Here is a 16084-nt window from a genome sequence, read left to right on the forward strand (position 1 = left end):
CAGCATCTCTGGGCACCCTGTGCCAGGGCCTCACCACCCTCACAGGGAAGAACTTCTGCCTAAGAGCTCATCTCAGTCTCCCCTCTGCCAGGTTAAAGCCATTCCCCCTTGTCCTGCCTCTACAGGCCCTTGTCAGCAGTCCCTGCCCTCTGCTCCTCTGCAGTGAACCAGGAAAATGACAGACGTGCTGGGAAGCATCCGCCTCTTGCCCTGACAGGAGCTCTTCCTCCCGGCCTGCTGTGCCAGCCTCCTAGGAGCCGACGGCTCAGGGCAGGAAAGCGGATGTGCACGCCTCCTAGAGGCTGCTCGGAGGAAGCTCCCCGAGGAGATGAGGAAAGTCCATACCGGTCTTCTATTGGCTTCTGGTGCTGTCCGTCCGGCAAAGGCCCGCCCCCTGCGCCTGTAAGCCCCACTGATAGGCAGCTCTACAGGAGGCGGGCGAAGCCTCCCTGGGCGCCGCCATTTTCGGCGCCGCCGCCCTGCGAAGGGGTGGGGTCATGGTGCCTGCGCGGGCCCGGAGCGAGGGGCTGCCGCCGGGGGAGCGCGCCCGGCGGGAGGATGCGCGGGGCCGAGGTGAGCCGAGGCCAGGCCAGGTGGTGCCGGCAGCCCCCAGTGCTGGCCGACCGCAGGTAAGGGCAGCTGGGGGGCTGCTTGGCTGTGGCGGTCGCGGGCCGGGCGCGGCCGAGGAGGAGCCCGGCGGTACTTCTTCCGTGTGTGCCGGTGCCCTGGGTGAAGGGAGGGGTTCCCCAGGTGGAGGCCTGCCCGGTCCAGCCGCGTAAGGGAACCCTCGCATAAGGATCCGCCCAAGCACCTCAACCCCGGTCATGGTGGGCCATGCCATGAGCACTCCTGGGGCTGTCGTGGCCGTGCCCCGAGCGCCGCAGTACGGTGGTAGCGTGAGGACTGCTTTGGTTTTCGCGATTTGCCAGCCCTTCTGTCTCTGGCACTGCCCTCACCACCGCCTTTGACCTCGGGCGTTATCTGCGGGAAGCGGCGTGACAATAACGGGGCCTTTGCTGTTGTACATTTGGAGCAGGAAGGACGAGTGCTATGCCGTCCTTGGCTGGGGGGTGAGCGTGGCCCCGGGCTTTGGACTCGTGGGTTATCACACAACCAGTCTGCAGTGAATTAAAAGCATGTTTAGTAAAGAAAACGTCTTTCTGACATCAGTGTGTGAACTGTTCCACATGGAGTTTCAGGTGTCCGTATGCCAGGAGGCTGGATGGACAGTGTCATAGGAAAATAATGACCCCGTGTTATGGGGGTGACCTCCAGCTTCTCAGGGCAGTGTAATGAAGTGCCCCACCTGGATTCCTGCAGGGACCTTGCTGGCTTCCAGGGTGATGCTCGCAGACTCTGCCAGCATTTGCGACACCTCTGCTGGGGTCGTTGCAGAACTGAGGCAGCATCTGTTTTTGCAGAGGTGTATGCAGTGCATTAACATTACATCACAACTGCTGCTGCAGAGTGAAGTCTGAGTGGTTCCTGTATAGATTTTGTCAAAGGTTCTTATGCAACCTTAAGATCCATGTGGATGTCACCACTAACAACTTTATTACTTGTACAGCCCTTGTTGCATGTCTTTGCTTTCTTTGCAAACTGAACAGTAGTGACAAACCGGATGAAAACAGTGCCCCTGTTGCTGGTGTGCTCCTCCTCCACGTGCCTCACCTTCACTGGAGCCAAAGTGGAACTTTTTAGGGTGAGTTGGAGAAGCATGAACTGTTTCTCCTTCTGCAGAGCCAGCGTTACCCTGACCAACAGATTTCTGGACATAGGCTGTTATTCTTTCGCCATCTCTCATAGTCCACAATGGTTTCAAGGCACTCTAGCCCTTGAGACTTTTGCTGTCTGAATTCGCTGACTGCTTTGACATAGAATTGAATTGGATCCTGCAAGAATCATCAGTTTTTTTTATTGCATTGGCTCATATAAATGCTTGCTGCTATGTGTAAGAATATATATGAGTCAAACAGCTCTTTTCTGTCACTGTAGGATGGAACTTTAAACTCACCATGCAATTCAGCCAGAATGGAAACATTCTGTGGGCACATAAAAGGTTAAAAAGCTCCAAGTGCTTCTGTTTGAACATTTAGGTTCAGAGTGGAGTTGCCGGCAATGATTATTTCATCTCTCTAAATAGGAGATTGATTTTTATCTCCTGACGTGCAAGATTCCTGTTTGAGTATTGTTTTCACTTCATATAAAAGCACTGTCTTTTGGTGTTTCTGTGGGAGTGTCCTCAAAAGTGTGTTCATTCAATGTTCCATCCCCAGAGATATCAATGCACAGGAATTTTAATTTCTGAAAGACTGGCTTATAAAAGACTTTTCATGATTTACATAACAAATTTGGTGGCTATTCCAGAGCGAGGAATCTTTGCTTGCTTAGGTCTTCCTTGTGGAGAAGATGTAGTATGCTATTGATCACCTTTGTCTGAATTGTTTCCACTTCTGCTTTTTCATCTCCCCTTAGAATAGAAGTATCAGAAATGCATGTAGCCCTCCAGAGAACTGTGCTCTGGGGACTTCTGCAGTGGGACAGTGCTGATCTTTTGGTTCTTTGTAGACTTTGTGTTACAGCTGCCTCTTCTCAGTTGTGGCCACCTTCTGATACAGTGGGGTTTTAGATTGCTTCTTTAGGGTGGCCTGGGCTGGAATATCTCATCTACCAGCACCTGAGTGTGTCTGCAGTGTGCGTATGTGGGGGGTATGAATATATACCTCCTTTTCAAAGGCTCTCATTGATCTTCCAGTTACAGCTCATTCAGCAGTTACTCTATTTCTGCTGGCACCCCATACATTCTGTGACTCGCCCTGTGCAAGGACTGTGGATTTGCTGCCCTTCAGTGTCTACATCCATTCCTGACAAACCAGGACTTCCCAGTTGGTGAAGGACTGGAGAGGGATTAAGAGGCTATGGGTGGCTCTCAGATGCGGCCAGGGAGCATGCCACTCTGGAGAGCCTGCTGGCTGCAGCATTTGGGAGGGGTCTCAAGCCTGTGACTGTGCAAGCCACTACTTCCTCCCCCAGGAGCCCGATGGCCTTGATGGCAATCACTGCTGAGGCTGGCTTGGCCAGTTCTTGATTTGTTGTGGTACTGGTGGTGAGCTGGTGTCCTTAAGTTCTGGTATCATCAGGAGTTGGTCTCCATGGTAGTAAATCACTAGCATTTGTAGGGTTGTGCCAATAGCTGCTAGAGATACTGATGCAGCAGCCTGTTATGTTTTGGGAATAAGTGAGTTTAAAATGAATTCCACTTGAGTGAGAACTTGAAAAAGCACTGGGATGGGAAACAGAAAAATGTAAAATTGATGCTGGGCGAGCATTACAGAAATCAGCTGATCTGAGCAGCAGCAGTCTCCTGTTGCTACAGTGTGCTCTTAATAGTGTTTTAAAAGAGATACACTTTTTCTAAGCTTTTGTTGTGTTTTGTAATTTTGACATTGTTGAGCATGAGGGTGGTGAGGCCCTGGCACAGGTTACCCAGAGAAGCTGTGACTTCCCCATCCCTGGCAGTGTTCAAGGCCAAGTTGGACACAGGGGCTTGGAGGAACCTGCTCTAGTGGAAGGTGTCCCTGCCTGTGGGGTTGGAACTGGATGAGTTTTAAGGTCCCTTCCAACCCAAACCAGTTTGAGGTTCTGTGACTCCATGTCTGTGCAGTCATGCCAGCAGGCACTCACTCACCTTGTCTGCTCTGCCTTGCTTAGCCTGATTTTTTTCAAAGATCATAGAGTCATATAATCATAGAATAGTTAGGGTTGGAAAGGACCTTAAGATCATCTAGTTCCAGCCGCCCTGACATGGGCAGGAATGCCTCACACTAAACTATGTCATCCTAGGCTCTATCCAACCCAGCCTTGAACACCACCAGGGATGGAGCATTCACAATTCCCCTGGGCAACCCATTCCAGTGCTTCACCACCCTTACAGTGAAGAACTTCTTCCTTATGTCCAATCGAAACTTCCCCTGTTTAAATTTTAACCTGTTACCCCTTGTCCTATCACTACAGTCCCTAATGAAGAGTCCCTCCCCAGCATCCTTATAGGCCCCTTTCAGATACTGGAAGGCTGCTATGAGGTCTCCACGCAGCCTTCTCTTCTCCAGGCTGAACAGACCCAACTTTTCCAGCCTGTCTTATATGGGAGGTGCTCCAGTCCCCTGATCATCCTTGTGGCCCTCCTCTGGACTTGCTCCAACAGTTCCATGTCCTTTTTATGTTGAGGAAACCAGAACTATAACACAATACTCCAAGTGAGGTCTCACAAGAGCAGAGTAGAGGGGCAGGATCACCTCCTTCGACCTGCTGGTCACGCTTCTTTTGATGCAGCCCAGGATGTGGTTGGCTTTCTGGGCTGCAAGTGCACACAGAAGCAGGCTGATACTCAGTTTCTCATCAGCCAACACCCACAAGTCCTTCTCCACAGGGCTGCTCTGAATCTCTTCTCTGCCCAACCTGTAGCTGTGCCCTCAGTTGCTCCAACCCAGGTGTAGGACCTTGCACTTGGCATGGTTAAACTTCATGAGGTTGGTATCAGCCCACCTCACAAGCGTGTCAAGGTCCCTCTGGATGGCATTCCTTCCCTCCAGCATATCAACCGAACCACACAGCTTGCTGTCATCGGCAAACTTGCTGAGGGTGCACTCAATCCCACTGTCCATGTCAGTGATGAAGATGTTGAACAAGATCTGTCCCAGCACCGATCCCTGAGGGACACCACTCGTTACTGGTCTCCAGCTGGACATTGAGCCGTTGACCACAACTCTTTGCGTGGGGCTGTCCTGGGTTCAGCAGTAGCAGTCATGTTTTTTCCTTTGTGTTAGCTGGTGCAGTGCTGTGTTTTGACTTCCAGCCTGAGAACAGTGTTGGTGAAGCCGATGTTTTCAGTTGTTGCTAAGTGATGTTTACCCTGACCAAGGACTTTGTGAGGCTCATGCTCTGCCAGAGAGGAGGGGAAGCTGTGAGGAAGCAGGGACGGGGCGCCTGACCCGGGCTAGCCGGGGAGGTATTCCATACCACAGCACGTCATGCCCGGGGTGAGGGGTAACTGGGAGTTACCCGGAAGGACACGGGCTTCCGGGTGGAACTTGTTTTCTTGGCCAGTGCTATCGTATTCTCTTCCCTTGTTATTTTCCCTTATCATTGTTGTAGCTGTTAGTAGCGGTGGTGATTTGTTGCTGGACCGTTCTTGTCTCAACCCGTAGGAGTTGCACTCTCTTGATCCTCCTCCCTGTTCCTCCGGGAGCGGGGGAGAGCCCCAGTGCGGGGTTGGGGGGGGGGGTCGGGACGGACGGACCTCGATTGTTCTCAGCTGGGCACCACTCACTGGGAGTGAGTGAACAAGTTACCTGACTGGGTTTAAACCACGACAGGGGCCATCCAGCCAGTTCTTTATCCACCTAGTGGTCCATCCATCAAATTGATGTCTCTCCAGTTCAGAGACAAGGATGTTGTGTGGGACAAACACTTAGCACAAGTCCAGGTAGATGACATCAACTGCTCTACCCCTGTTCATTGGTTCTGTAGCCCCATCACAGAAGGCCACCAAACTCATCAAGCAGGATTTGCCCTTGATGAAGCCATGCTGGCTGTCACCAACCACCTCATTGTTCTTGTGCCTAAGATGATAATGCTCTTTTCACTGAAAGCGTTTTTTTTCTTCCAGCCTGTAAACTGCCACACACAGCAGTGTGGGGACTTGAGCAGCTATACTGACTGCCCAGACAGTTTTATTTTTGCTTGCAACATTTACAGAAAACAAGCTCAAATACAGGCTATCCTTCCTGGCAGTAAATTGCACTGTAACGTAGAATAGTAAATATTTTCAGGTTCCTTTTAAGATGTCTTTGAGTGTTCTGCCAGATGCGGGATAAAAGGGAGTTAATTCAAATGAACTTTTTAATCTTTATAAAGACAATGATGGGATCACTACAAACCTAACATTACACAGAATAAGGGAAAAAGCCCTGCTGAATTAGTTCAGTAAATATTTAAATTAGTAAATATTTTATAAGGTGTTTATAGCATCTCCCAACATTTATGTGTGTATTGCAAAACATATATTCACACGTGTTGCAGTTTGTGTTCTGGTTTAGTTGACTACACTACAAAACTTCCCAAAGTTCAGTCAGGGTTGCAGTTCTGTTGTGCTGGTCAGTGTAGACTCCCCTAGGCTAATACTGATTGCACATGGAGCATTGGCACTGTGAGTAGTGGGACTTGAGGCTGGTACTTCTTGGTGCTATGTCAGGGTTTGCTTTCACATGGTGTAACTTAGGGTGTGTATTTTAGGATAGGGAGATGAGTAACCATCCCTTTCTTAAACGGATCGTGACTCTTGTTGCTTTTTGTTTTTTTTTTTCCTAAAGGTGTTGATCTGGTGTTAGTACCACTTCTCTTTTTAAACATGGACTTTGCTTTTTTGTTATAAACATTTAAAAATACCTGAATGTGTCATGTTCATAACAGTAAGAAAACATTTTCTTTCTAAAACAATCCCCAAATCATTCAGAAAAGGTCAGAGTGAGTGTAGTAGGTAAGAATTCAGAAAGGCACAGAACAAAAGCCAGATCGTAGGTTGTTGTGGTGTCATGGATCAAGGAGACTCCCGACATCTCTCCTTGAAGTCAGCGCTAAAGCGAGTGCTAAAGGCAGTTCAGCCATTTGTGGCCAAAAGCAGTTCTGAGACTACTGGCAAGTTGGGGTCTGAAGGGATTAATGTACCAGGAAATACTTAAAAGAACAAAAGAATTGTGACTTCACCAAATGTTTGTGTGGAAGGAATGAGTATAAGAACTGTGTGGAAACCCCTGCACTCCTGGTGCTTAGGCGGCATGGGCAGAAGGAGGTATTTATAACTGTCCCGAGTTAAGTAAAACTTTTCACTGACCACATTGCTGCAGAGGAGTGCCCTTTTTCTTTCTAAAAATGTTTTCTCTGTATTTAAACAAACTGGTATTAGAGTTTTTCTTGGAGCATTCACCTCCCCATGCTAAACAAGCTCAGTGAATCCAGGCTTTCCCAAGGACCTATTTTCTAGATGTTCCCTGGAGGGGCTTAACTGTTTGCAATGAAATAGTTAAGCTCCAAGTAATTGTTTTCAGTTTGTGTATTTAGTTTGGAAGAAAAATTTATATGCCCAAATCACAGAATGGTTTGGGTTGGAAAGGACCTTAAAGCTCATCCAGTTCCAACCCCCTGCCATGGGCAGGGACACCTTCCACTAGACCAGATTGCTCCGAGCCCTGTCCAAGCTGGCCTTGAACACTGCCAGGGATGGGGCAGCCACAGCTTCTCTGGGCAGCCTGTGCCAGGGCCTCACCACTCTCACAGGGAAGAACTTCTGCCTAAGATCTCATCTCAGTCTCCCCTCTGTCAGGTTAAAGCCATTCCCCCTTGTCCTGTCCCTACAGGCCCTTGTCCAAAGCCCCGTTCCAGATTTCTTGTAGACCCTTCAGGCACTGGAGCTGCTCTAAGGTCTCCCCTTAAGGAGTCTTCTGTTCTCCAGGCTGAACCAGCCCAGGTCTCTCAGCCTGTCTCCAGGCAGAGTTGCTTTAGCCCTCAAAACATCTTCGTGGCTTCCTCTGGACTGGCTTGAGCAGGTCCAGGTCCCTCTTGTGTTGTTTCCCCAGAGCTGGAGGAAGGCCAGTGGGGGGTGGGGGGGGTGTCTCCCTAGAGTGCTGTAGAGGGGGAGAATCCCCTCCCTTGACCTGCTGCTCACGCTCTGGGGATGCAGCCCAAAACACTCCAACTGTCACAGTTGGTCTATTAAAAGATATTACTTCACCTCACAAAACTTTATCTCATTTAGAGACTGACATCATCCCAGCTACAGCAGTGCTGCTTTTACCACTGGTGTGATAGACTAGATGTCCTGTCCTCTTGATGCTGTTGCTCCCAATTTGTCCCACACCATCTCTAGTTTGTCGTGGTGTACTTTTGTGTGTTTCTGTACATGTGTCCTGAGTTCTGAAGCGCAGGAGATGGTCAGGGCTTTGTCAAGTTGCTTTCTTCTGCAGTAGGATTATCGGACTTGTTCCTTACTGCTGTTTCTCTCTGGATTGCAAGCTTGGGGTATTTTGGGTTGGGTTTTTTTTCATTAGGTTCTTGACAATTTTGAATGCTGCCCGAAGGTAGTGTTGATGCTGGATGTGTTTGATACCAAAATTCGCCTTTTGTTGATACTGACTTATAACTTTCCCTGTTTCAGGAACCGTGGATGGAACAGACATCTGAGCAGCTGAACTTTTTATTGAAGGCTTGCGTGTAGACCCTGCTGCGTGAATGACTGCGGCATGAAAATGCTCCCTGGAGTGGGTGTGTTTGGAACTGGCAGCACCGCCCGGGTACTGGTGCCCTTGCTGAGAGCAGAAGGCTTCTCCATTGAAGCTCTCTGGGGGAAGACTGAAGAGGAAGCCAAGCAGCTGGCAGAGGAAATGAACATCTCCTTCTACACGAGTCGAACTGATGATGTCTTGCTGCACCAGGATGTAGATTTGGTTTGCATCAATATCCCTCCACCACTAACTCGGCAAATTGCTGTGAAGGCTCTAGGTACCTTTTTATCTTTGGAGTTGGACCACAAATACCTTGCTCCTTGGCAGATTGAAATTTCCAGCTGTTAGCTCAGCACAGTTCTCGTTGCACCAATGTGCAAAAGCAGTGTGAAGGTGTTGTGTGGAATTGGTAGCTCCATCTGTGAGAAAGGTCACCTAGAAGTTTTTTGTAAATATGCTATTTATAATTGCTTATAGGTTTGCAAGTCTTGAACCAGTTGGGCTAAAATACCTCATGTCTTCCTCAGACTAAACTTATGATGGGTTATAATAGGCAGGTTTTAATAAAAATGAGCTGTTTCAGAGATGATGTTGATGGTGGGGGGGGAGTGTGTAAAATGATTTTATGCCCATTTGAAAAAAAAAACAAAAACAACAAAAAAATCAAACAAAACTCCAAACCACCCCCTGGCAACTTAAGCTGCTTCATTAATTTCAAACCTTTCCATGTTCTGCAATAGAAAACCAGGCTGTGCCTGGGGCAGAGGGGTTCAGCCAGTGTGCTGTGACCCTGGCCACCACCTGGAGCTCTTTTTGGACATCCATGCCCATGGCAGGCTTGTTTGGTCCTGGGTGCAGACTTGCTGAAGGAATCCTTTCACCACCTGATGCAGGAGGAAGGAGAAGGTGGGGACAGCAGGAGCAATGCAGCAAGATGGGCGGGTTAAAGTGTCTGGGAAACAAGAGATGACAACCCAGACTGGTTGAGCAGGGAAGTGGGAGCCAACTGCATGGGCACCCTGACATTCCTTAATTTTCCAGCATTGGACTTTGTAGTGTTAATATCCTCTCACCTGGTGCAGTGTGGGTATGGGTTTGTGCGTAAGCTGTAAATAACAAGTGTGATATTTTTACTTTGTTTACAGGAGGTCCACACGAGTTAATTTTAGGAGGGCTATTATCTCAAACCATGTGATCCAGGTTGCTGTGGTGTTCTTCACCTCTTTGCTCTATAGCAGTTAATTTTTGAAGTAAAAAACTTGCTGCACAAACATTTGAATGCCACTTAGATATGCAGCAAGGGATTTCAAGCAGGGTTTTTTTTCCTCTTTTTCTGTTTTACATTATTAGATTAGTTTGTTTACCTTGTTAGAGTACTGTCCTTCACATTTTAGGTATTCTGATTTTGAATATTTGACCTGTAAGTTGGAGTTTGTCTCTTTAAATGTGCTAGAAGTTCTTTCAAGCACTAGTAAGGTAATCAGTATTTCACTAGTTCTCACAGCTGTTGTTGATCAAGTGGGCTAAAAGGGGAAGATTGACTCTTGTCTAGTGAATTATTAACTAAAATGGATTGAAATTTTTTCTTCAATGGCTGGGAACCTCTAAGATGACATTATCCAGAGAGGTAAATGGGGGCAAAGCTGGTGCAGTAGTACAGAGGTGATAATGTATACTTGACTGCAGCACAGATAAGTGGGAAGATGGAAAAGCTAGGGAACTGGAGGGATGTTGTGGAATGTTCTGATCTGCAAACTGGTGCAGGTGTCTCAGACCCAGTGTGATGATGACGTTGTCTGTCAGCTTCCTAGGTCTATCACAATAGTATTTATAGATCTGCTACCAAATATGTCATGACATATTTTAAGCCAGTGTTGGATGGCTTGCTGTGATTGAATGTTCTGAAGTAACACAAAATCAGGGTAGGGCTAGAGACAGCAAGTACATTTTCTTTAAAAGTTCAGATTGATACAGCGATGTCTAAATAGAATCACAGAATGTTTTGGGTTGGAAAGGACCTCAAAGCTCATCCAGTTCCAACCCCCTGCCACGGGCAGGGACACTTCCCACTAGACTAGGTTGCTCCACGCCCCCTCCAACCTGACCTTGAACACTGCCAGGGATGGGGCAGCCACAGCTTCTCTGGGCAACCTGTGCCAGGGCCTCACCACCCTCATAGGGAGGAACTTCTGCCTAAGATCTCATCTCAGTCTCCCCTCTGTCAGGTTAAAGCCATTCCCCATTGTCCTGTCCCTACAGGTCCTTGTCCAAAGCCCCTCTCCAGGTTTCCTGTAGACCCTTCAGGCACTGGAGCTGCTCTAAGGTCTCCCCTTAAGGAGCCTTCTGTTCTTCTGGCTGAACCAGCCCAGCTCTCTCAGCCTGTCTCCAGGCAGAGTTGCTTTAGCCCTCACAGCATCTCTGTGGCTTCCTCTGGACTCACTCCAGCATTTCCAGAGCTGTTGTTGGAGGCCTCAGAGCTGGACAAAGTACAGGTCTTGTGTGTTTTGTTTTGTTTTCTTGGGGGTTGTTTGTTTTAAAGTTCTTACACTTTTATTCATATACTTCTTTTCTTTGCCTGTTTTAAAATGTGCTTACATTTTTACTTCTGGCAGAGATGAGAGAAAGACCAAATTTTTCCATGCGTTACAACTTGCTTACATTAAGTTTCTTACTGAGAGGCACCCATAAACAAGCCTGGGTACAGCTCCAGCATGATGGGCACAAAGCGCTACCACTGAATTGAGTTCATGAACCAGACAAAACAGGTCAAAGCTAAGAGGATAATTCAAATTCATATCAGTGTAATCTCATCGTTTATCTCCACAATAGGCAAAGCAAGAAGCTATCCTAAAATCTGTTTCTTTTGATCTCAGAGGAACTAAATCAATTTCACAGAATGTCTGTGTTGTGGTTCATGTCCCACAGTTAAAATGCATCCACCTTTGCATTAAGGGAGCACAGAGTGGAGTTCCCGGCTGGAGTGGAGTGTAAAATATGGGATGTTTGTGTGTGAGGCAGAACATGAGAAGTCCTCAGAGTAAAATTTCTTCAGAATACTAAAGGTAATGCTGCTGCCTGTACTGAGCCCAGCCACCAAGGAGTGGCTTCTGGAATGGCTGCAGAGAATTCTCATCCCTCTTGGTTTATACTGGTTGACTGTATCATTTATGATATCTTTGCAGCAGATTGTTTGACCCCCTGGTTTTGTGGAGTCCCTACAGATTACAGTGCATACATGTTAATTCTGAAGGAAGGAGTGAGAAAGGGCTCTATCACTGTTTTGGGTGGTCAAATACAGATTTCCTGTTCTTGAAACAGGATGAACAAGCATGCTGTGAGTGCTTTTTGCATATTGTGCTTCCCGTTTCTGTGACAAGTCTTTCATACTGCAAGCGAACAGAAACTGGGGTGGAGGAGTGTGTTCTGGAATGAGCATTCATCCATCAGGAGGCTCCCTAAGCAAGTCCGTCTGAAGCAGCCAGTTATCTGGGAAGACTCCTCAGATGCTCCTGGCATCTTAGGATGGACAAAGCAACGGTCAAAGGTCTGGTGTGGTTCAGCAGCAGCCAGTTGTCCATCTTCCTAGGTGCAACCTTGGGTACCTGGTGTTATTCAGGGGAGTAAAGAACTGGGGCTGCAGTTCAATGGGCGTGTTTGCATGGGATAAATAAATAGCTTTAGTAGCTGGAGTCGACATCAGAGCTTGTGCTGAGAGAGGTGAGGCTAGGGACTTCAGGTGTTTATGGACAGTGCTGGATGGACAGCTGTGGCTATGATAGCCAGGCAAAGCAACAGCTGAAGAGGGGAAGCGGTGACTGTCCCTGCCCATCCCACTCCTCTCACACAGCTCGTCCCCTCCAGACTGTGCTGCAGGGACACCTCTGTGCATGGCTACCCTGTGGTGTCCACTCACCTGCACATCCAACCAAGACACAGGGCAGCAGGACCTCTAACCATGCAGGCTACTTGGTGGGCCCCCCTTGGCCATGAAGGACATCCATAATGGAGGTTGTCTCAGACTCCTTGTGGAGTGCTGGTCTGCACCTGGGCTGAGGCGGAGAGGAGACCAACAGTGTTGTGCGTCATCTCAGCAGCAGGACTGGGGATGGGGGAGTCAAAAATGGTCCCTCAATCAGGAGGTTACCAGTGGGAAGCCAGAGTGTGCCCAGGGACTTTGACCTTGCCCTTCTCTAGACTCATGTCAATTTAGGGTATTTCTTTGGAAGAGACCACTAAAATTTGTAGTCTTCTTGTCTGACTGAGTTTTGCTTGTTGTATTAGAAATACAGGTTCTGAGTTTCCTCTGGCTGTAGGAGTCCTGTATTGTCCCATAGCTGAGCTAGGCACTGCAGCCAGGAGCTGCACTGGGGGATTTGGCTTCCCCTCGCTTGTCAGAGCCCCATGTAAGTACTGGTGCTGGTTTCTACTCATCAGGGAGACCATTAAAAGCTGTTCTGAGCAGGGAGCACAGTCTGCTTCTGTGTAAGGCAAGGCTTTTGGAGAGGTGCCCACCACCATGTGCAGCAATCCCTGCAGTTCTTGGGGTAGAAACTCGTATGGTGTGACTGACCTTCAGGTCTGACAGCACCAGGCAGTGTCAAAGACTTGTAGGTGCACCCTGTTTGTTACCGTGAAAAATGTAATGTATTTTTCAGAGTGGAAGTCTGGAAGATTAAAGCCATGCCATGGGTGAAGATGGGGGAGGAGGACCGTTGAATGTAGGAATTTGGTTGGAGCTTGACCTGGAATGCTCTTGTATTGCTTTATTTTTGCTTTAAAGTTAAATAAAAATGAATTGCTGACTGCCCAGGTTGATTGAGGCTGAGCACAAGCTAAAGTGCATTAGTAGGAAGGCTGTATGTGCAGACCGATATGTGTTGCTTCCCATTTAGCAATGCTTTTTAAACAATCCACCTTCCAAAGCATTCTTTCTAATTCTGATGCTCTGTACACAGGCCACTAAGTATGTTCTATGACCCATTTCTATTCATCTATTTGAAATACTAAATTCATATTGATGGTGAAATACAAAGTGAAAATCAAATCTCCCTTTCACTCACCTCTTCCCTACAGGGGACATGTTGTTTTGCTTCCTCTGGCTGTACAGGCATTCAGATAATTTTTTAGCTATCACACGCAACTCGTGTCTTGATGGATGCCATGTGATGCCATTTGTCTTTCAGGATGTAAAAGCCCTATCTTTAGTTGGAGTCTCTGTGGGGGAGCTAGTGAGCTCTACAAATGGAGCATCCTGGAAGCAGCTTTGACTCTTGGTGCTCTTGGCATTCTTATTTCAGTTCCCAGACCTGTACCTCTGAAATTGCATGAGGAAAGCTTGACTCCAACACCACTTCTTGGCAGCCTTTGGAGCATCTCAACGTATTCCTCTCGTGTGTGCTATATTTTATTTTTTTTTCCCCCTCATTTGTGCTACAGGAATAGGGAAGAACGTGATCTGTGAGAAAGCTGCTACCTCTGTGGATGCCTTCAGAATGGTGACAGCTGCCAGGTACTACCCTAAGCTGATGAGCATTGTTGGCAATGTTCTCCGTTTCTTGCCCACCTTTGTGAAGATGAAGCAATTGATAGAGGAACACTATGTGGGCACCGTGATGATATGTGACGTGCGAGTGTATGGGGGAAGCCTGCTCAGCCACAAGTACAACTGGATCTGTGATGAGCTGATGGGAGGAGGTGGCCTGCATACGATGGGAACCTATATTATTGACCTTCTGACTCACCTCATCAGCAAGAGAGCAGAGAAGGTCCATGGTTTGCTCAAGACTTTTGTGAAGCAGAACACAGCCATAAGTGGTATCCGCCATGTTACTAGCGATGACTTCTGCTTCTTCCAGATGCTGATGAGCGATGGCATCTGTTGCACTGTGACTCTCAACTTCAACATGCCTGGATCATTCATCCATGAAGTCATGGTTGTGGGGTCTGCCGGTCGCCTTGTAGCTCGCGGGACGGACTTGTATGGGCAGAAAAACACTGCTCTCCAGGAAGAACTACTGTTTACAGACTCTCTGACTGTCAACAAGGGCCTTCTGGATCAGGGGTTTAAAGACATCCCGCTGCTTTACCTAAAAGGAATGGTGTACATGGTGCAAGCACTGCGGCAGTCTTTCCAGGACCAGGAAGACCGTCGGACATGGGATCACAAACCTGTCTCCATGGCAGCCTCCTTTGAAGATGGTCTGTACATGCAAAGTGTAGTAGAGGCCATCAAGAAGTCCAGCAGGTCAGGGGAGTGGGAGTCTGTGGAGGTGATGACTGAGGAACCAGATGCCAATCAAAACCTCTGCGAGGCACTTCAAAGAAATAACTTATGAACATTCTTCCTTGGGGGATAGGATAGTTTAGGACAGTCAACACTGCTGGCTGTAATGTAAAGAACCTCTGTTTTTAAGATATGTAGATTCTTATTTAATAACCCACCTCCCTTGGTTTTTTAAACATAAAATGTGTCATGCTCTGAGAGAAACTGTTCTGATTTAAATTGTTTAAAGAGTTTTAAATGTTTCTGTTTTTACAAACATTTAATTTTAGTCTTGGTGACCGGTAGGAAAACTTGAATTGCCCTTTGCACTTGCTGAAGTGAAGCCTGGGAGCTCTGCCACTGTGTGGCTCTGGAATGGGACACAGGACACAGCCCCTGTTGCACACGGTGCCTTTTTTCATGTTTTTTATGTGACGGCACATAGGGCAAGATCAGGGAGTATCTTTTGTTCAGATGCCTTTTCCTTCTCTCTTGGGTAAGTTCTACTCCTCAGTTTGCAAAATCTGGTAAAAGAATTTAGTGATGGATCATGTCTCTGAATAAAAAGGACAAAAGGTAGAAATAGGACAAAAAGTAAAAGGACAAAAAGTAGAAGGAAGATTGGATTCCAGTTTGCAACACAATCAGCTTTTTGGCTTCCTGCACATGGCAGATGACTTTCAAATTCATTTAGACTGGTATTTTATTTAAATGATGCTATGAATTTTCTGTTGCCTGTGTCCTGGCAGGTACATGTACCTGTGCTGATTTGTGCTGTTTTCCCATATCTCTAGACATTATTCCTTCTACTCAAGAGGTCACCTGCATCCAGCAGCTTTGTTCCATAAGCTCTGTGTCTGTTGGTTCTTTACTGCCCAGCAGCACTGGGGACTGTGGGGCTATGTCCCCATTCCTGTGACTGTTCATAAATGCCTCTCAGAGTCACAGGAGTTCCATAGTGCTGTGGAAAATGAAGTTGGGCATCATTAACCTTCCAGGGACCTGACTGAGAAGTAGGGAGGCATTTCCTACCTTTTGCAGCTCTCTTTGCGTGCTGGCTGGGTTACTCTTACCCTATACGCGTCCTGATAGTTGAGGGGATGGGGACTGGCCTGTCATGATTCAGACTGCTCTTAATCTCCAACACTGGATATTAACCCTCTGTCCCTGCCCACCCTCACTTGCTCCTGCAGCTTGTGTCCAGTAGATTTGTTGGCAGATGATGGGTGGAGGTTCATTCCATTGCAGAAATGTTTCTCTCTGAGGGAGACATGTGCTAAGGATAGTCCAATTTTACTAAATTTATTTTGTCTACTTGAAAGCTTTTTTTAATGTATTTCCCACTAAATTGTAACTCAGTGTATTTAAGTATATTAACAGGCAAACTGCTGTTTGATAAACTGGTCCTTCCTGAAAAGTGTCTTGTTTTCTACAGAAATAAAAAGTTGTGTTTGTTGAAAACATTCTGTATGCAGCTGTGTGCTTGGGTTTGATTTGGTCAAGCTAAAGCCATCCTAGTAAGTGTGAACAGAAGACTTACAGC

At 47.4% G+C, this 16084-nt stretch overlaps 1 protein-coding gene across 3 annotated transcripts; it reads left to right on the forward strand.

Moving 5' to 3' along the window:
• The first annotated feature begins 433 nt into the window (after positions 1–433).
• GFOD2 (Gfo/Idh/MocA-like oxidoreductase domain containing 2) lies at positions 434–16004 on the forward strand. 3 transcript variants are annotated; one of them, XM_062621277.1, is made up of 3 exons: positions 434–629; positions 8213–8556; positions 13716–16004. In XM_062621277.1, exons 2-3 carry the CDS (start codon positions 8298–8300, stop codon positions 14612–14614), a joined length of 1158 nt encoding a protein of 385 aa, XP_062477261.1. In that variant the 5' UTR covers positions 434–629; positions 8213–8297; the 3' UTR covers positions 14615–16004. The 3 variants fall into 3 exon arrangements, with proteins under 3 accessions (XP_062477261.1, XP_062477263.1, XP_062477262.1); XM_062621279.1 differs by having other exon boundaries at positions 466–573; XM_062621278.1 differs by lacking the exon at positions 434–629 and adding an exon at positions 1608–1702.
• Positions 16005–16084: the final 80 nt, after the last annotated feature.

The sequence above is a fragment of the Pezoporus occidentalis genome, unplaced genomic scaffold (genome assembly GCF_034315485.1).
Source record: "Pezoporus occidentalis ecotype Australia unplaced genomic scaffold, CSIRO_AGI_Poc_V1 ctg229, whole genome shotgun sequence".
Taxonomy (NCBI): Eukaryota; Metazoa; Chordata; class Aves; order Psittaciformes; family Psittacidae; genus Pezoporus; species Pezoporus occidentalis.

Excerpts from the sequence above, each read along its gene's own strand:
- GFOD2 (XM_062621277.1), top strand. The coding sequence starts at position 8,298 with ATGAAAATGCTCCCTGGAGTGGGTGTGTTTGGAACTGGCAGCACCGCC. Across the intron at positions 8,557-13,715 it reads AATTGCTGTGAAGGCTCTAG|GAATAGGGAAGAACGTGATC; the intron begins GTACCTTTTTAT and ends TTTGTGCTACAG.